At 43.7% G+C, this 18759-nt stretch overlaps 1 protein-coding gene across 2 annotated transcripts in view; it reads right to left on the bottom strand.

The window, feature by feature from the left end:
- The window catches only part of LOC137751745 (phospholipid-transporting ATPase IB), a 445791-nt gene that overhangs the window by 114694 nt on the left and 312338 nt on the right, over nt 1-18759 (bottom strand). For both annotated transcript variants that reach the window (XM_068526376.1, XM_068526375.1), the window contains 3 exons: nt 13294-13355; nt 12571-12627; nt 10883-10990 (listed from right to left, as the gene is read on the bottom strand). In XM_068526376.1, coding sequence (XP_068382477.1) covers nt 10883-10990; nt 12571-12627; nt 13294-13355 — 227 coding nt within the window. The remainder of the gene's footprint in view (nt 1-10882; nt 10991-12570; nt 12628-13293; nt 13356-18759) is intronic.

The following is an 18759-nucleotide window of genomic DNA, read 5'->3' as shown; positions in this document are numbered from 1 at the left end:
AGAGAAATCCAACTTGAATTGTCTTCTGCAAAAAAGGGAGTATACTGATTTAGTGTATCTGAAAGTTCAGAGACAGCTCCAGCTTCAGGCAGAGCTGGATCCAGGCGCATACTCAACGCCATCATCTCTCAGTTCAGCTTTCTTCTGTGCTCGATTCATCCCCAGCCAGGCACTCTCTTGGTGGTGGCCCCTTGCAGCTCCAGGCTGATGACATCCCTGATATATAACAAACCCAGCGGCAAGAGAGCTTTCCCCTTCCCCTATTAGTTTCTACAAAAAATCCTTGAATTGTCTCTGAGTGGCCTTGGTGGGTCATCATGCTGTTCCTGAATCAATCGCCATGGTCCATGAGATGAAGCTGGTAGTTGACTAGTCCTGGGTGTCCGGTCCAGACCCAGAGGTAGAGCAGAGGTAGAACCAGCACTGTTTGAATGCGTGTTCTGAAAAAGGGGACGGGACTGGGGGGCTGTGACCAGAAAAGGGGGAATTGGATTTAGGGCAGGTGATAGACAAGGAGATACCGCTGCACCCATGTTGCTGCTGCTGGGCTGAGTGGGTGGGGTTGCCTTCACAGCACCCTGGGAAGGACCTGCGCATCTAAATATGCCCTTCTTTCTGTTTCTATCCTTTATTGAAACCGGGGAACCCTCCTACACTGTTGGTGGAAATGTAAATTGGTGCAGCCACTATGGAAAACAGTATGGAGGTTCCTTAAGAAACAAAAATAGAGCTACTGCAATCCCACTCCTAGGCATATATCCAGAGAAAGCCATGATTTGTAAAAAATACATGCACCCCATGTTCATAGCAGCACTATGCACAATAGCCAGGACATGGAAGCAACCTAAATGTCCACTGACAGAGGAATGGATAAAGAAGATGTCGTACATATATACAATGGAATACTACTCAGCCATGAAAAAGAACAAAACAATGCCATTTGCAGCAACATGGATGGACCTAGAGAGTATTATACTAAGTGAAGTAAGTCAGACAGAGAAAGACAAATATCATATGATATCGCTTATATGTGGAATCTAAAAAAGGATACAAGTGAACTTATTTACGAAACAGAAATAGATTCACAGACATAGAAAACAAACTTATGGTTACCAAAGGGGGGTAGGGATAAATTAGGAAAAATAAATAAATAAAATGTATATTAGACTTAAAAAAAAGAACAAGGTTGGAGACAAAGGAGAACGGGGTGCCGGATTAAGGATGGACCTGCATTTCTATCAAGTAAGACTGTGAAATCAATGGCCATCTCCTTATAAGAGACGTCTTGTCCTGCACTAATGATTTGTGTTTACTTTTGTGTACATCTAAAATCTTCCATAATAAAAAGTCTTAAAAATTAAAAAAAAAAATAGGTTGCAATAATTTAAAAAATCTGTGAATGAATTCCCTGGTGGTCCAGTGGTTAAGACTTGGCACGTTCACTGCTACGGGCCCAGGGTTCGATCCCTGGTCGGGGAACTAAGATCCTGCAAGCCTCATGGCGTGGCCAAAAAAAATAAACAACAAAAAAACAAACTTGTGAATGAAAGTGCACTATAGTTGCAGACACAGGTAACCTAGATTTCTCTTTTCCTGCCTTTAGCCAAAGCAATGCCAAACACTTATGACAGCTGCTTAATACCATTTCCTCACTGAACATTTGATATCTTGCAGTGCCAAAGGCGATGACAATACCTGAAGCTCTCACTTCCTTTAAGTCCTTTAAGCACTTTGGTGCTCTGGATGCTGTCGACAAGAGCTCTGCGTCCTCATTTACACGAAATAGGGACACCTGGGCACACGCTTCATGGCGTGCTGTGATTCTATGTTCTCCCTTCTTAGTCTAACCTACCCTGTTATCGTTTCCTGCACGAATCCTTTGTCCAGTGGCCTTTATCAGGCACCTCTCCATCTCTTAAATAGAACAAACCTAAAGAACACGGATGTTCTTGGCGGAGGGTGAGGTGGGGAGAACTACAGCTCTGGTCACCAGATGAGGCATCTCCCTCCGCAGATGTCTGAGAAGTAAATCCCTGCAGAGAACCTCAACCCCAGGCCCCCCATGCACATTTCCACATGTTTGGAGAAAGGAAAAGTTCAAAACCACATCAAACATACTCTGCGACCACGGCGTATAAATGTTCCAAACAAACAAAATCAGCGTGTAACGTGTACTTCAATTTGCTGACAGATATTTAAAAAATTAACATCAGAATGAATGGCAAACACCAACACCACCACGAGACCTTTAACCCCAGAGAAAAATAACTCACAATCAAAGCCGTCTTGGCCTCGAATTAGCACACAGCATCCTTGAAACAGAGGCCAAAATAAAACAAACCGCCGAAATGGAGAGAACGGTGCAGAGGGGAGGAGGCAGAGCTAAGAAAATGAGGGCTTTCCGTAAAGCACTTAAAAAAAGTAACTACGCTAACACATATATATGGAATCAAAAAAAAAAAAAAAAAAAAAAAAAAACACGGTCATGAAGATCCTAGGGGTAAGATGGGAATAAAGACACAGACCTACTAGAGAACGGACTTGAGGATATGGGGAGGGGGAAGGGTAAGCTGTGACAAAGTGAGAGAGTGGCATGGACATATATACACTACCAAATGTAAACTAGATAGCTAGTGGGAAGCAGCCGCATAGCACAGGGAGATCAGCTCGGTGCTTTGTGACCACCTAGAGGGGTGAGATAGGGAGGGTGGGAGGGAGATGCAAGAGGGAGGAGATATGGGAACATATGTATATGTATAGCTGATTCACTTTGTTATACAGCAGAAACTAACACACCATTGTAAAGCAATTATACTCCAATAAAGATGTTAAAAAAAAAAAAGTAACTCTACATTTATATTTGAAAAATTCTATTACACTACAGGGCAAGTCACTTCAGATACAATTTAATAAAAGCAAAATTTTAAGAAGGAGTGACTGACATCCATTTGACCCCTGGTTTGCACCAACCATCACCCTAGGTGCTTGCCATCATGACAAGGTGAGCGGGTTCGTACCCTGAGGTCTAGGGGAAGCGGGAAGTCCCAGCTACTCCTCTCCCCAGCCTGGCCAAGGTACTGGTTCTTTCTTTCTAAGCCCTCGTTTGCTCATACGGTTGTAGAGTCGATTGTCAGACGAGCTAACGCTTAACTCATTATATACGTAATTTCACAGGCAGAACATACGTATATGAACATATGTTTTGTCTGGGACATAGTACTTTCTCAATAGACATCACCTACTATTACTTACATACCTTATTTTCTTTCATGTCCTTATTAACTCCAAAGATAGATATTATGTACGACTTATACCTGACGAAACTAAGGTTCAGAAATAGCACAATTATGGCTATTATGAACAACATACTTAACTTGATAAATTTCTTAGGCACTAGGTTAATCTAGTTCAAATCCCACTTTCACCGTTAGGATTTGCAGTGAATAGGAAAGAAGTTTGACTCGGGTCACGTTCACCCAGATTTGGCTGATCCTGCGGACCTTCAGGAAGCAACCAGGAACCAGCGAGTGCCGGTCCCATCCTTGCCTGTAGGAAGAATCTGGAATCACTCTGAGGGGCAAACGGATTTCATAGAACACACTTCCTTCCTCGTTTGGTAATCAGGAAAAGAAAAACAGAAACAGCTTGGCATGACATGTAGTGACTACAAAAGCCATTTTCTGATGGAACTCTTGTCAGATGCCTGAATTTTCTGATTTTCAGAGCCCAAATATTTATAGGCCTATAGTTATAATGAGAACGCCACTCGATAGCCCTGATCATATGAACGTTTCTGATTTTTCTTTTCATTATCAGTGAAGAACTTTTTGTTGTAGCTTAAATTTTTCTTCTAGGGATTAGTGTGGGGAGGCTTCAAGGGGGCAAACGCATATGAATGCAGGGACCCTGGATGTGGGTGACAAGAGGTACAGACACGTAGAAACCAGAAGTCCCTACCTTCTTAATTTTGTTCATATCGCTATTTTTTCAGATACTAATGTCATCCAGAAACACAGCATGTTCCTTCTTGTAAGTCAGTCTTATTATCACACACAAGGCACAAGTTGAAAACCAAAATGCAAACTGGAGTTCAACCAGTAATCTGGCCAAGATCCACACACAAGAAAGTTATTTCAAACCAAGAGGCAAGTCTCCAGTGGTAGGACTTCCTACCTTACCAGGCTGACCACTTCTCACCCTAGCCGGGACACACGCTCCTGAAATACGTTCTCTGAGGAAAATAGGACCAACTCTATCCAATATTGCTGTATTAAAGATAATTCCAATGAATTTACGATATTCACATTAGGTGTTTCTGGGATGTTATCATCTAAAACACTCATAATTGCAACACTCAAGTAATTTGTTATCAAATCCTTAAATAAATCTACAAGCACCTAACTTTGAGTATAATATAACATGCGATATTAAAGCCTTAAGCCTGTTTTTAAAAAATCACCTATTTCCTTGGTTGCCCTTATACTTGTGAACATAAGAGAAACATCCCAACATCCACAGGAGGCTGGAGAGTGTCTCCTGACACCTGCTTCTCACTGAGGCTAGGCAGCCCTGGCAGGACGCTCCTGGGAGGGCCCTCTCGGGGGGTGGCCTTCGAGGCCGGCGGCATCTGCTATCTGTACAACTGTGTAAGAGACTTTCCCTGTTTTTGGTGTTTCTATTAGTTCTTTCACAGCGGCAGTCGGATTCTGGAGCTAGCGTCCCTCCTTGTGGTGAACAACTCCAGGCAACTTTACCAGCTGCGCGTGAGAGGTCACGTCTCTGATGGGTTTCTTTCAGGAGCGAACACGCTTCTTTGCCAGAAACCCCCAGCGAATGTTTCCTCCCGTCTCCCTCAGGGTTCTGAACCACCCATGACAGCATGGGGTTGGGATCAAGCTCCCTGCTGCACTTAGGGGTGGAAAGGGCTCCCTGAGCAGTTGGGCACTTGCACAAGAGCTGGAATGAGATACAAACTGGGCCCCTCACCAAAGGGGGAAGCAGGATGGGTGCTGGGGACAAATGACCATGTCCCACGCCACGAAAGTTAACCTGAGGACAGGTCCTCTCCTGGCCCTCCGGCTGGCCTCTGGCCAACACAGATGTTCTGGAATGTTCTGGAATGTTCCGAGCAGAGATGGCCCTTACCCCTGCTTCTCGGCTTACTTCCTAGAGCACATGCAACCTGGAAACAAAAACGCTCTTTTTATATTTATATGGAAAATACCCAGGCCTGAGATCTTGCTCAGCTGCAAAGTGCAGGAGAAAGCCAGCACGCAGGGAAGATGAGTAATTAATCTCTTTGATCCAAGGACTGCACCGTGACAACCAGCCCTCCTCCTGCTCACTTTTAGTCCATTGGGATTTGCACTGTGTATACAAAGTGTGTATATAAAACTCAAAAGTAAACTCAGTCCTGGATTTAGGATTTAAAAAAAAAAAAAAAAAAAAAAGGCTGTCCTATGCCAGAAGCTGCCTGGAGCCTGGAGCCTGGCACTGCAGACAGAGTTAGCAGTCTGTAGGCTTGGAAGTGAAAGTTTTCCCCCTCTTTTACTAGCCATGAAAAGAACTTTAAAGGAAAAGCATCGGAGTTGGTGAGGAGTATTTTTCCATGGCGAACGATGTAATGTCCTTGGGTATAATCCTCTATTTAGAAAGCCGGGGCCTTACAGCTGACACCACACCACCTGCCGGCCCTCAGAGACCCACTGCTCAGAGAAACAGGGCCCTGGTGGACATTTAAAGATGCTGTCTTCTCCTGGAACCCCCAGCACTGGCTTGAACATTGTCATGGGGTCATATTTTAGGTGTTGTGAGCAGGGGTTCTCTAACTTTAAATGGAAGAATAGTCTGGAGATTTATCAAAATTCAGAGGCTGGGGTTCCAGTTGCAGGGATTCTGATTGTGTGTGTGTGTGTGTGTGTGTGTGTGTGTGTGTGTGAGTATGAGTATGTGTGTGAGTGTGTGTGTGTGTTTCAAGTACATATTTTTTTTTGGTGGGGAAGGAGGTTGTCATTTTAACAAGCAGCCCAGATGATTCAGATGTAGGTGGTCAGTGGACCCTACTAAGAAACTTCACATCAAGAACCTATAAAATGTTAAAAATAAAACAAACAACAACAACAAAACAAAATCAAAAAGAAAAAAGAAAGAACCTATAAAATGTTGAAATTCTTTAGCCAAAAGAAATGGGAGTTTAAGTCACAATATTCCTATTTATAAAGGCTCAAGAAAATAATTTATCACTGCAAGATAAAGAAGAACAGGCACGGCTAACTATTCCCACAGGTACTCCTATTATATCTCCACCATAGTCCTCTGAGGTAATTAGGGCGGGTAATAGTATTCTGACTTTCCTGATAAGGAAATTAAAGCAGGTTAAGTGATTACCACAGGCTCCAAAGCTAGTTGGGGCAAGTCTCTTGACTTTTAAACAAAGGTCAAATAAGAGGCACACCCTCAGAGACCCCCAGAGTAGTAAGCCTTGAGAAATACATGAAGAAAATAAAAGCCCATTTCCTGATCCAGTTGTAGATCAAGTTTTCCTCATCTCTCTAATTCGAAACCCTACTTCAGCAGGCAACTCTGCGCTAAAGAACGTTGATAATTTTCCACCTACAGGCCTTGGCTATGGGGACCCATCATGGAGAAGCTCACATAACCCATGGTTATGATACTGGCAGAAAGGAAAACACATGGTCCCGTATGGAAAAACATCATCACATATTTTTCCCCAGCTGAGGGCTGTGGCATCACGCAGGACAGACACAACCAGAGTTTCTAAGTTTCTAATTCACTTTAGGTGAATTCACTGTGGGCCTAGGAAAATGGAAAATCAGGGTGCCCCCCCCCCTTAAGATCCCACAAATGCTGACTATTCTCAGGAGAGGAAGGATACAGAGGACTCTTTTTTTTATTTTTTTAATTAATTAATTTATTTATTTGCCTTTATTTTTGGCTGTGTTGGGTCTTCGTTGCTGCCCGCGGGCTTCTCATTGCGGTGGCTTCTCTTGTTGTGGAGCACGGGCTCTAGGCGCGCGGGCTTCAGTAGTTGTGGCTCATGGGCCCAGCTGCTCCGCGGCATGTGGGATCTTCCTGGACCAGGGCTCGAACCTGTGTCCCCTGCATTGGCAGGTGGATTCTTAACCACTGTGCCACCAGGGAAGCCCCAGAGGGCTCCTTTGATTCGAGAAATTTCCACTGGGACTTCCTGACTCACTGGTTGGCTTTCATGAACCACATTGTGAGGTGCTTCAGGGAAGATAAAGATGCTTTGATGGTGGAAAATCCACCCCCCCCCCCATACTACAGCCCTCCCTCCCTTTGCACTCAGGGCAAAACCTGCCTTGTTCCTCATGAGAAAAACTCCACATATTGTGGACAAGACAAAGAAATAGTTAATCGAATTGGTTTAGGAAACCCCGGCAGAAACGATTTATCTTTTCAACAGTTTAGGATGCTATGAACAGACAGAACATTTTGTGTGAGGTCTATCTCCGGCTCCTAAGTGAGAAATGCCGTTTGCCACCAGACACTAGTTTAATTCTACAGCTCAAAAGAACCATGTTCCTTTGCCAAAACCCTACTGCTTCATGAACGACAAGGAAATGGTTTATAAAAATCACTAGAAACATTCTTATAATAATAACGACACTAATTTTTAAAAAGCAGTCTTTTCCCAGAATACCATCACTCCTGAGCATTCACCAACCGTCTTCGTCAGCTTGGGCTGCTGAAACAAATACCACAAAGTGGGTGCCTTATCAACAGTGGAAATTTATTTCTCCCAGTTTTGGAGGCTGGATGTCTGAGATCAGGGTGCCAGCCTGCCTGGGTTCTGGTGAAGACCCTCTTCTGGGTTGCAGACGTGTGTAACTTCTTGCATCTTTTTTTTTTTTTTTTTTTTCCTGCTGTTTCTGTCAAGCATTTTTTAAAAATTGAAGCATAGCTGAATTACAATATTGTGTTAGTTTCAGGTATACAGCAAAGTGATTCAGTTACATGTAGGCACATGTACATATATTTTCAGATTCTTGTATCTTCACACTGCAGAGAACGAGTGAACTGGCTTTCGGGCCTCTTCTCATCAGATCACTAATCCCTCCCAAAGGCCCTGCCTCCATGCTGGAGGCTGAGGTCAGGGGTTCAACATGAAGTTGAGGGGACCACAAGCATTCAGTCCACAGCACCAGGCTAGAACGAAAGGGATGTACATGGCTCGGCCATATTTTCAACTTCCCCCAAAGGAGCTGCCTCCTGTCACTGACGGCCCCTCTTTCTTTATGACAGTACATCACCCCTCTGGAGACAGCAGAAAGCCTGTCTGAGACTTCAGGCTTGTTTAGCCACTCTCCACCCAAGTGATTCTTCATAAGTGTTAAAAAAAAAAAATTAAAAAAAATACTTCTCTACCACTTTTCAGAGAATGATGGCGGCAGACACCAGGTGAAGGAGCATTAAAGTTGGCCTTGACATTGTTTTCTGACACCCTGTCTCCACTAAGAGCTCCATCCTGGAGCAAGACGAGAGAAAAGAAAGAGCTCTTTCAACACAGACAGCAGATTACCCACCCAGCAGCCCCGGGATGTGAAAACCGCAGTAATATCTCCTTCCATGTCTAATGCAAACCTCAGTCTCAGCCAGAGACGGCTGATTTCAAAACAACATCATTTGCCTCACAGAAACAGACCAACCAACCAAAACGTTGAAACGAAGTGGTTTATGTTAAAAAAAAAAAAATTTTATACCCAAGTGAAATGTGATTTAATATCACGATTTCTTTGCTTTTGGATGGTAGGAATAGCTCACTCGATTTTTTCGGGAAGTCCCCAACTATGGAAATTTCACCATTATGCTGAGACCTCGAACCACACGGGCACGCAACCTGGACACTGAAAACGCGGCGTGTCAGTGACCACATGGTAAATGGTCCCTCCACGCTTCAAAAGTCAACCTCCTGATGGGCTGGTGACCATCTCAATGTCTGAACTGGAGTCTCTGGTGCCGGCGTACACACAGGGGTCACTAGAGCTTCCCTCCGTGGAGGGCACTGGGAGGGGCTGTCAAAGGAGTGGGCTTCGTCTCCAGTCACCTGTCAGCTGACGCCGTCCTATCAGCTGTCACTCTTCTCTAATTTCGGAAACTGTCCACAGCAGCTGGTGCCTTTCATTGTCCTGCACCACAAAATCCCCCAAATGAAATATTCATCGGGCCACACCCATCCTTAACCAAAGGGAAAGACCCTGAAGCAGATATTCTAGGCACCAAACCTTACCAAGTGATCACGATTGTGGATACTTTTCTTGCTTTAAAACAGAACTGACTTAAGCGAACAGAAGTATCTTTGCTGGGAAATGCTTGTTTTGCTACAAAACCATCTTCTTGATTCATTCGATGTTCTGTAATGTCCTCTATCGCTTGTATTTGGAAAGGAACTGAGAAGTGTGTTATGTGTTTGTCCTCATGCCTCAGACAAGGCAACGACGCATTCGGGGACACACAAGCCACCCCCGTGGGACACATCTGTCTGCTCAGCACCCAGACTCAGAGGAGGTCCCAGACACCCTGGGGTACATCAGTGGATTCACCAAGTAATAAAAGGCAAGCAGCCCACCCGGTATGACCTCACACGGAACAGCTGCTGGGCATGTATCTAGACTTGGGGAGGCCCAGAGTTTGGGCTCATTTCTGCAGAGTAAGTGAGGCAAAGATAGTGGCCTGATGTGCCATGCATAGGCCTGCCCCTAAAATACGTAGTCCTGGGGCAGAAGCAGCAGAAGCCCCCAACCCACAGTCCTTCTCTCCCCACGCTTGGTTCTGGCTCACGGTACAAGTGTCCTCATGCAAACGTGGGTGGGTGTCCCAGAGCAAACCTCCAGTGGACCCAGCACACGTCACCCCCCTACAAAGAGCTGTCCTTGGGCCCAAGGGTGCGCTCTGGGCCTGGATCCGGGGAGAGAAGCGGGCAGGCCTGGCGAGTAGGCTTCTGGCCATTTGGAAGACTCGGGGTGCTGGGAACCCGGGGAACAGACTAGAGTCGGGATGCCGCCCTTGGCCCACGGCCGCCTGCCCTGTGAAGAGGGACACGCCCAGCCAGGGACTGCCAGCGCGGAGGCCTCCAAAGGAGTTCAGATGTAAAGAAAGAAGAAAATGCAATGTCTTCATAAACGTTCTGTGTCCCTTACTACCGATCCCATATTCTTTTGTAAACCCTGAAAAATCTCCCTGTAAAACAAAATTTACAGCTTCATTTGTAAACGGAGGGCATTTGGAACCCAGGGCTTTCAAGGTCCTCTTCAGACCCGATCCTGTGGGATCCTAAGATCCAGGGTGTCAGTGCTGATGGCTCCAGCTCAAACACTGGACAAAGATAATATAAAAGACGAAAAAAATAAAATCTAAAGGATTTTAGATTTTAGCGTAAAGGTCTTCAATCTCAGCCTCTCCAGTTAAGAGATGAACAATGAGATATTCTGCTTAATTAATGATCTGGTTAATAGAGTGGTTAGATCTATCTTTCACAGGTGACTAATTATCAACTAATCAAAGTATAATAATACCCAACATCGAAACTACAATCAGTATAATCATGGGGTTATGAATGACTCAAAACATCTCCTGTTTTCCAAGTCCATGAACCGTACACATGAGACCTGTAATTAACACGCAATTCATTAAGGAAGTGTGGACGCACTGGGTAGGTCAGAGGATTTAAGTCGACAGTTTATGTAACAGTTAAAATTTCCAATGCTATTTCTGTGGCCTGGACAACCTCTTCCAGGGGCTTTGATTTGGTTTGTTTCCCACCTGATACATTTTGACGGAAGCAGGCAACACCAACTTGTCCTGAGACACGGAAAGCCCGCCCACAGTTAATAGCACTGACCTGTCCTTTCATGTCTGGAGCGATGGGAATGGTGGGCCAGATGGTTGAGTAGATGCCAAAAAACACCAGCCAGATGAGCATGCTTCCCCAGACGGCCAGGTGACTGAACTACAGGAGAAAAGAGACGCTCAGGCAGGGTTCTCTGCCGACCCAGTAGCCACTTGACCACCACCCGCTGCAGGAGCCCCTGGGTCCACGCCACCTTTCTTTATGGAAAGATTTCTACTAGACACCGGTTGAGAGTTTAAGTAACTAGTGGCCCCAAACTATCCTGAAGAGGAAAGTGCTTTTTCCACCACTGCTGACCGTCCTGTAGACCCATCCTACAGTGTCACCAGGCCCCTCTCTGTCCCTCGCCAGTGTTCGCTCCACTCTGGAGCAGAATAAATAAGGTATCATTGCTCTAGTAAGAGGGCGTGGGACGGACAGAACGAACAAGATGGGTTTATTTATCATATTGAGACTTTGACTGTTCATTTTCCAAAGAACTTTTAAAAAATTTGGAATGGATATATCCCTTAATGACAACACTTCGAGTATCTACTGAGTTGCGAATTTCTCTCCTCTGTCCTCTTGCTAGGATGAGCCTTGACTTCTTTTCAGCCACACTCCATGATCTAATCCATCACGAGCCTCTGTCAGCTTTTTTAAAAATCTGACCACTGCTTGCCGCCTCCTCACGCCCCAGGCTAAGCCACTACCCCCTCTCACCTGGATTCATTGCCTCTGTCTCTCAACGAATTCTCTGCTTCCACATTCACCTCCCACCCCGCCCCCAATTAATGAGCACAGAATTAGAAGCCTATTTAAGCAGCAGAGATGAACGTGAAACATTGGCCATAATCCTCAAAAGTTGGAAATGTCCAAAACTGGGGACTGATTCAATAAGGGATGGGATATTGATAAAACTCAATACTCTTTAATCATGAACTATGACCTTGTAGAAGTACATATATATATATATATATATTTTTTTTTTAATTAATTTATTTTTGGCTGCGTTGGGTCTTTGTTCCTGCATGCGGGCTTTCTCTAGTTGTGGCGAGCAGGGGCTACTCTTCGTTGTGGTGCGGTGGCTTCTCTTGTTGTGGAGCACGGGCTCTAGGCATGTGGGCTTCAGTAGTTATGGCGCACGGGCTCAGTAGTTGTGGCGCATGGGCTTAGCTGCTCCGCGGCATGTGGGATCCTCCCGGACCAGGGATCGAACCTGCGTTCCCTGCATTGGCAGGCGGGTTCTTAACCACTGCGCCAAAAGGGAAGCCCAGACTCTGTTTTGTAATATGTTGTCTTATTAAAAATATACACAGAGAACAAAGTCTGGAAGGTTATACAGGAAATATTAACAGTAACTATCCCTTGGTGGTAAAATTATGGCAATTAAAAATTCCTCTTTCTGTCCTTCTGTATTTTCTTTGTGTGTGTGATTTTTTTTTTAATACAACACACATATACATTGGAAATGAGCTAACTGTTAACAGCTTAGAACTGTATTAAGTGCTCAGCAAACGAATCATCAGGGAACTCTGGATTGCAAATGTGCCCTGATAAAGATCAAATCACAATTTTTACATGCAAAGTTTAAAATAAGACAGCCAGATATTGTTTACTGTTTTTCTGGGGCTTAAACAGATACTACACCGTAAAAAGTATCTGTAGTGGATAGAGAAATAATTCTAGAGAAAACTTACTTTTGTCCAAGCTGTAGTCTCCAAACCGGCTTTCAGGCAAACAGTAACAACAACATACTGTGAAAGAAAGAGGAATTTGGGAAATGCGTTATCCTCACTCATTTTCACTTCCCAGAAGAAATCCCAAATCCTCCCCAGAGGCAGTTCCTCTGTGGCGGCTGGACTTTGAAAGTGCCATCTGGGTAGCTAATTCTCTGGGGGTCAGTTTTAGGAAAATTACAGGCAGGTTCTTATAAGAAAAGCCCTCATTTTAGCGATTGTCTTCTCACAAGTAATAGTTACTTTGCCCTTTTCTTAGCTTGGAAGATTTGGGAGAAATCACCTTCCCCTGGTGTTGGTTTTTTTTCCTCCCCCCCCCCGCCACCTCCGCAAGTACATGTGAAATGGTCATCTGAAGAATTGGGAAATCTGCTGATCACCTGTCCAGAAATCTTAACTCTGCATGATCTTCACTCAAATACGAGGTAAGCATCTCACAACCACTCTGAGCTCTAAGTGTTGCCAAATCTCGGCTCCCTATCCACCGATGGCAAATAGAAATACAGAGACAGAGTTTGGAGGAAATAGAAAAGACTAGCTTTATTCCTTTTGCCAGGCAAGATAAGGAATCTATAATATATAAAGATGTGAAATACGTCATAATGACAAAGGCTTTATATAAAGGGAGAGGTAAAACCCACACATGTGCCATCTAAGAAAGATTCAATAAACAGGTAAACTTACCGTATAAACGATATTTCCAACAAATAAATAGTCTGTGGCATGACCACTGGCCAACACAGTATCTGAAAAACAAAGAGGTTACAATTACCCTCCAGAGCAGAGCACTGCGATCTATTTTATTCAGAATGTAAAAACAGAACTTTAGAGACATTTATCAAAATGTAAGGGAATTTCGAAAATTGCATTGTCTGTGATTCTAATGCCTCCTTTTTCTAACTCTGCATTTTTTCACCTTATATTTTTGCCAAATGAAGCAAACAAACAAAATCAGGTTTCCAACAAACCAAACCACCAAACACTTGATCTGCGTGGAAATTTACATTTTCATACAGATTCAAATCTCCCTTTTGCCAGTTAGAAGAAGGAATAGTATAAAAACATATTAATTTATCTTTGTGGGTGCCAGTATTAGACCTTTTCCATGTGTTCATTTACTATTCGTCTTTAATTTTTGCTAAATTGGAATTATAGGCCAACAGCAGAAGATAACTACATGATACAAAATGAGTTCATGATTACTGAACTCAGAGAATTTAAAAGAATATTCACTACTTGTGTTCTCTGTCAACTTCTACGTGAACTTCTGGAGTCTACAAATGGGTGAATGCAAACGACCCAATGAGAGATGCCTAGACAATACAACTAGGATTCTGAAGCTTTAATTTTATAGCTTTCCAATTTTTTCTTCGTAAGGATGACTATTACAATGTACATAACAATCACTAAGGCAGAACTCTAAGAGAATTGTCTAGTTCAGGTCAGCTAGCCTGCTGTGAAAAGTCTGGTTTTTACCCTGAGGGGTCAAAGCCTGTTTTAAGATCAGAAATAGTTTCTCTGGGTGACACTGCCAATCCCCTTTTATTCTCTTTTATACTCATCTGTGGCCTACAGGCCAAGGGTATAGGGATTTTTCTGTTCAAATTTCCAACCCAGTAGCTGTTGTACACACATATTTGGGCTCACCAATTTACCCAACTGTTTGTTGAAGAATCTGATTCTTATTAAAGAATCAAGATCCTTTTAGTTTTCGCAAACACCATAAGGATCAAGTACCATCACAGGGAAAATCTGGTAATTGTGGGACCCTGGATCCAGCCACAGGGCATGCCCTTTCTCCTAATTCTAGATAAGTAAATTTGTGGATTAGGACAGATGAACCCACAAAGTGACATCACTGGCTGCGTTAGGTACTGGCCTAAACTCAGGGCTTGCTCCTGGGGACCGTGAGAGTTATCCTAGGGTGGCCACTGACTTAAAAAGGATTAATCTCAAAGCCTAGGGGAGACACGGTGAAAGGAGGATCAAAACTCAGGCAGGACATCATTAAAAAGGAAGGAAGGAAAACAATGATCAGAAAAGTAAAGAAGAGGCTACGTTAAGCTCAAGAAGGCCACAAGTTGATGTATTAGCAAATAGCTATTCAAAACTGTAAGGGTTCGCATTTTAGTAACTGGCCCTAAGATTGTTTTAATAATAAAGACGACACTTTTAAAGAAAAGCCTCAATAAAGAAACACTTGAGATTAGACAGGAGACCATTGCTTTGATTCTAACAGAGATGATAGCTGTGAAAGGGGTAACATTAGTCTTTTATTTACAGGACAAATATTTATTTAAAGCCTACTTTAAAGCGGGAAGTGGGGAGACAAGATCCCTGTCTTCGTGGAGCTCCCAGTACAGTGAGGGAGACAAGACAAAAACACACCAACAAATAGATACACAATACAATGTCAGGTGTAGTAAATGCCACGAAGGCGTAGAAGGTATGGAATAGAGAGGGACGGGGCTCCTATTTTAGACAGGGAGTCCTGGAAAAATCTGTTTGAGGAGGTAACATCTGAGCAGATCGGAATAGTTGAACGGAGTGAGTTAAATGAACATCTGGGATAGAGCGTTCCAGGCAGAGGACTGGCCAACAGTCTGAATACAGACAGCAATGTTGAGCTCAAAGACCATCACAAAGGCCAGTCTGGCTGCAGACTCTGGGGAGAGCGCCCAGACAGTAAGAAGGGGCCAATTAACGTAGGTCATGGTGAGGAGCTTGAATTTCTCTGTTAACTATGACAGGAAACCAGAGAGTAAAATGGTATGAGTTATGTTCTTAAGGGAATAGTCCAGCTTTTATGGGAGAACAGATCCTGGACGACCAAGAACAGAATAATAACAGATGCAATTCCAGTTTGGAAACGATTGTAGCAATCCATCCAGGAGGATGATATTGGTGGCATGCAGAGTTGGGTCCAATATGGTAGCCTCGAGCTGCTGTTTATATTTAAAGTAATTAAAACACAATAAAAAATTCAGTTCTGGCTAGGGGTTGGGGAGGAGGGGGAGAATGAGGCATTACTGCAGCAAGTGTACAGCGTTTCGATTTAGGGTGATGAAAAGATTTTGGAATAGATTATTGGTGATGGCTGCAAACATTCTGAATGTAATGCCTCTGAATTGTATACATAAAATGGACCATAGTACTAAAACCGAAAAACTCTTAGGCTAAAACATAGGATTAAATCATGGCCTTAGATTTGGCAATGGTTTCTTAGCTTTGACACCAAAAGCACAGTGACAAAAGAAACAAGTAGCTCAATTAGACTTCATCAAAATTAGAAACTTTTGTGCTTCAAAGGACACCATCCTGCAAGTGAAAAGACAAAGCTCCGGAATGGAGAAAATATTTGCAAGTATTTATCTGATCAGGAACCTGTATCCAGAATACAAAAACAACTCTTACAGCTCAACGGTAAAAAGACAACACAATTTAAAAGTGGGAAAAGGCTCTGCACAGAACTTTTTCCAAAGAAGAGGTACCGATGTCCAAGTACACGAAGGGATGCTCAACGTCATTAGACACCAAGGAAATTCAAACCCAAAAACCACGAGATATTATTTCACACCCACCGGGGTGGCTATGATAAAAAAGATAGAACTGCTGCTGAGCAACTAAGCCTGTGCGCCACAACTACTGAGCCTACGCTCCAGAGCCCGTGAGCCACAACCACTGAGCCTTCGAGCAGTTCATTTTAGCTCAGGATGGATTTCCTAACCTCAGTCTCATACTATGTGTTCATGAATGAAGAAAAGACCCTTTAATTGTGAAAGGCAGTGATCTGAGGGCCCTGAAGTTCTACCTACATGAAGCCCTGACAGAGTCTAGAGAAAACTCTGGTCAGATGGAAGAGTCAGAAGGGCTAGGAGACTAAGCTGAAAACCAAGGTTTACAATTATGGCTCGACAACTTGTGAATTTCCTTTTGACAGTAATATTTCAAACGCTGGTTGATTCATGTACTAAAAGAAATTAAATATACAAAGCATTTGTCTAAATATGGAGGGCTTAGAATGTGTTTCATATTTTAAGGATATACAAATAATGAACAAAAAACTGTTAGACACTGTTAATTCTACATTGAAAATAGATAACATATGTTACTAAGTATAAGACAAGCTCTGTTCTAAGCACTTTACCTATGTGAGTATACTTACTAATATATGTGATGCTAATATAAGACTATTAGTATTACTAGTATGCAACACTAATATATGTAATACTTCTTTAATGCTCTAACAATGCTATGAAATGGTATTATGACCTGCATATTTCCGATGAGGCAACTGGGGCAGCAAAGAGAAGCTAAATGACATGCAAGGTCACACGCTTAGTGAGAAACTGTAAGCTTTGTAATACAAGATTGTTTTCATTAACTGAGTTAGAAAAATGGACCCCAAAGAATAAAAGAAGACAACTTCAAGGGGAAAAATAATTAGACTGAGAAGAACTCTTTTGAAATGCCAACACCTAACGGGGGAGGAACTTTCTAGCAGAGAAATAGGTGGAAAGAAAATGAGATTCACACGGCAGAGATTCTGTACCACCCAGGGCACAAGTGCGGGAAGCAGCAGTAGCCCCTTGAGATCTGGCCTTTTATTCTGAGTTGGGGTGGGCATTTCATTAGTCTGGAGCTGCTCAACCTCAGCACTGCTGACATTTTTCTAGGTAATTCTTAGTTGGGGGGCTGGGGGGGCGGCGCCGTCCTGTGATTACAGGGTGTCTGGCAGCACCCCTGGCCTCTCCCCACTGGATGCCAGTTGTGACAACCAAAAACGCCTCCAGACAATGCCAGTGTCTCCTGGGGGAAAAATCCCCCAGATTGAGAATCACAGCATTAGAGGAAAGAAAACAGAGGAGCTGGAATAAGTAGAGAGAATACACCCCAAAGTAAGAGTGGCTAATGAGGGGCTTCCCTGGTGGCGCAGTGGTTAAGAATCCGCCTGCCGATGCAGGGGACACGGGTTCGAGCCCTGGTCCGGGAAGAGCCCACATTCCGTGGAGCAACAAAGCCCGTGCACCACAACTACTGAGCCTGCGCTCTAGAGCCCGCGAGCCACAACTACTGAGCCCGTGTGCCACAACTACTGAAGCCCGTGCACCTAGAGCCGGTGCTCCACAACAAGAGAAGCCCGCGCACCGCAACGAAGAGTAGCCCCCGCTTGCCACAACTAGAGAAAGCCCACACGCAGCAACGAGGACCCTACGCAGCCAAAAATAAAATAAATAAGTGAATAAATTTATTAAAAAAAAAAAAAAAGAGTGACTAATGAAGGGAACCCCCTCCTCTGTGGTCAGGCCGAGGAGGAGAGTGTGGTGGGACCTCTCAATTCACACCATCAGCAGAGAAACAGGGTGAGACCTTGGTACAAAGGGATGCAACTGCCATCGCTTGATGGCCTTTAAAGTGGGCAAACTCTGTGATTACCTCTGGGACTGAGAGCTCACTGGTGAAGAGAACATCTCCGTGGAGACACTTAAGACCATGGACCACCATGCTGGCAATTTGGCATGAACAGAGGGAACAGAGAGTGAAACCCAGGGACATCTTCCAACCGCAGCTTCTAGAATTTTATAATGCATTAATTTCTACCTTGCCATGACAGTAAAATGCTACTGGCATTAAATAATATGTTTGCACTTGAACTAATCTGAATGCACTTCAGATAACTTTTAGTGAAGCAGGATAACCCTACTATTTCAGCTCACCGTTTTGGAAGGATAACTCAATACTGCATTTTAGTTTTCTGCTTAGGAAAGAGCATCTCCCATCCCAATCGAAACTAATACCACCTGGGGATAATTTATTCCTTGGAGGAGAAACCCCCAAGCTAACTTGAGATTCTGGGACATGTCAAAAGCCTCGGAAAAGATAGCATCCACTAAACAAGTCACAAGTCATTGCTTTGCCCACCCTGTTGGGGAAATTCCCACGGAATACAGTATTCTCTTAAAGGTTATATTTCAACTGTTTTAGAGGCAAATACCTGTGGGTATCATTCCTTGTTAAAACTTGCCAATAACATCCTCCTGAAGAAAAGATCCGAAGTCCTAAACAATCACTGGCAGATGAACGCATTAATAAGATACAGCTTGCTGATAATTCAAGGCTGGAAAAGCCCGTTTCGACTGTCCAGTTTAT

Source organism: Eschrichtius robustus, chromosome 18, assembly GCF_028021215.1.
Source record: "Eschrichtius robustus isolate mEscRob2 chromosome 18, mEscRob2.pri, whole genome shotgun sequence".
In the NCBI taxonomy this organism is placed as follows: domain Eukaryota; kingdom Metazoa; phylum Chordata; class Mammalia; order Artiodactyla; family Eschrichtiidae; genus Eschrichtius; species Eschrichtius robustus.
Note: the sequence above shows the minus strand (reverse complement) of the source record. Positions and strands in the feature narration are given on the sequence as shown.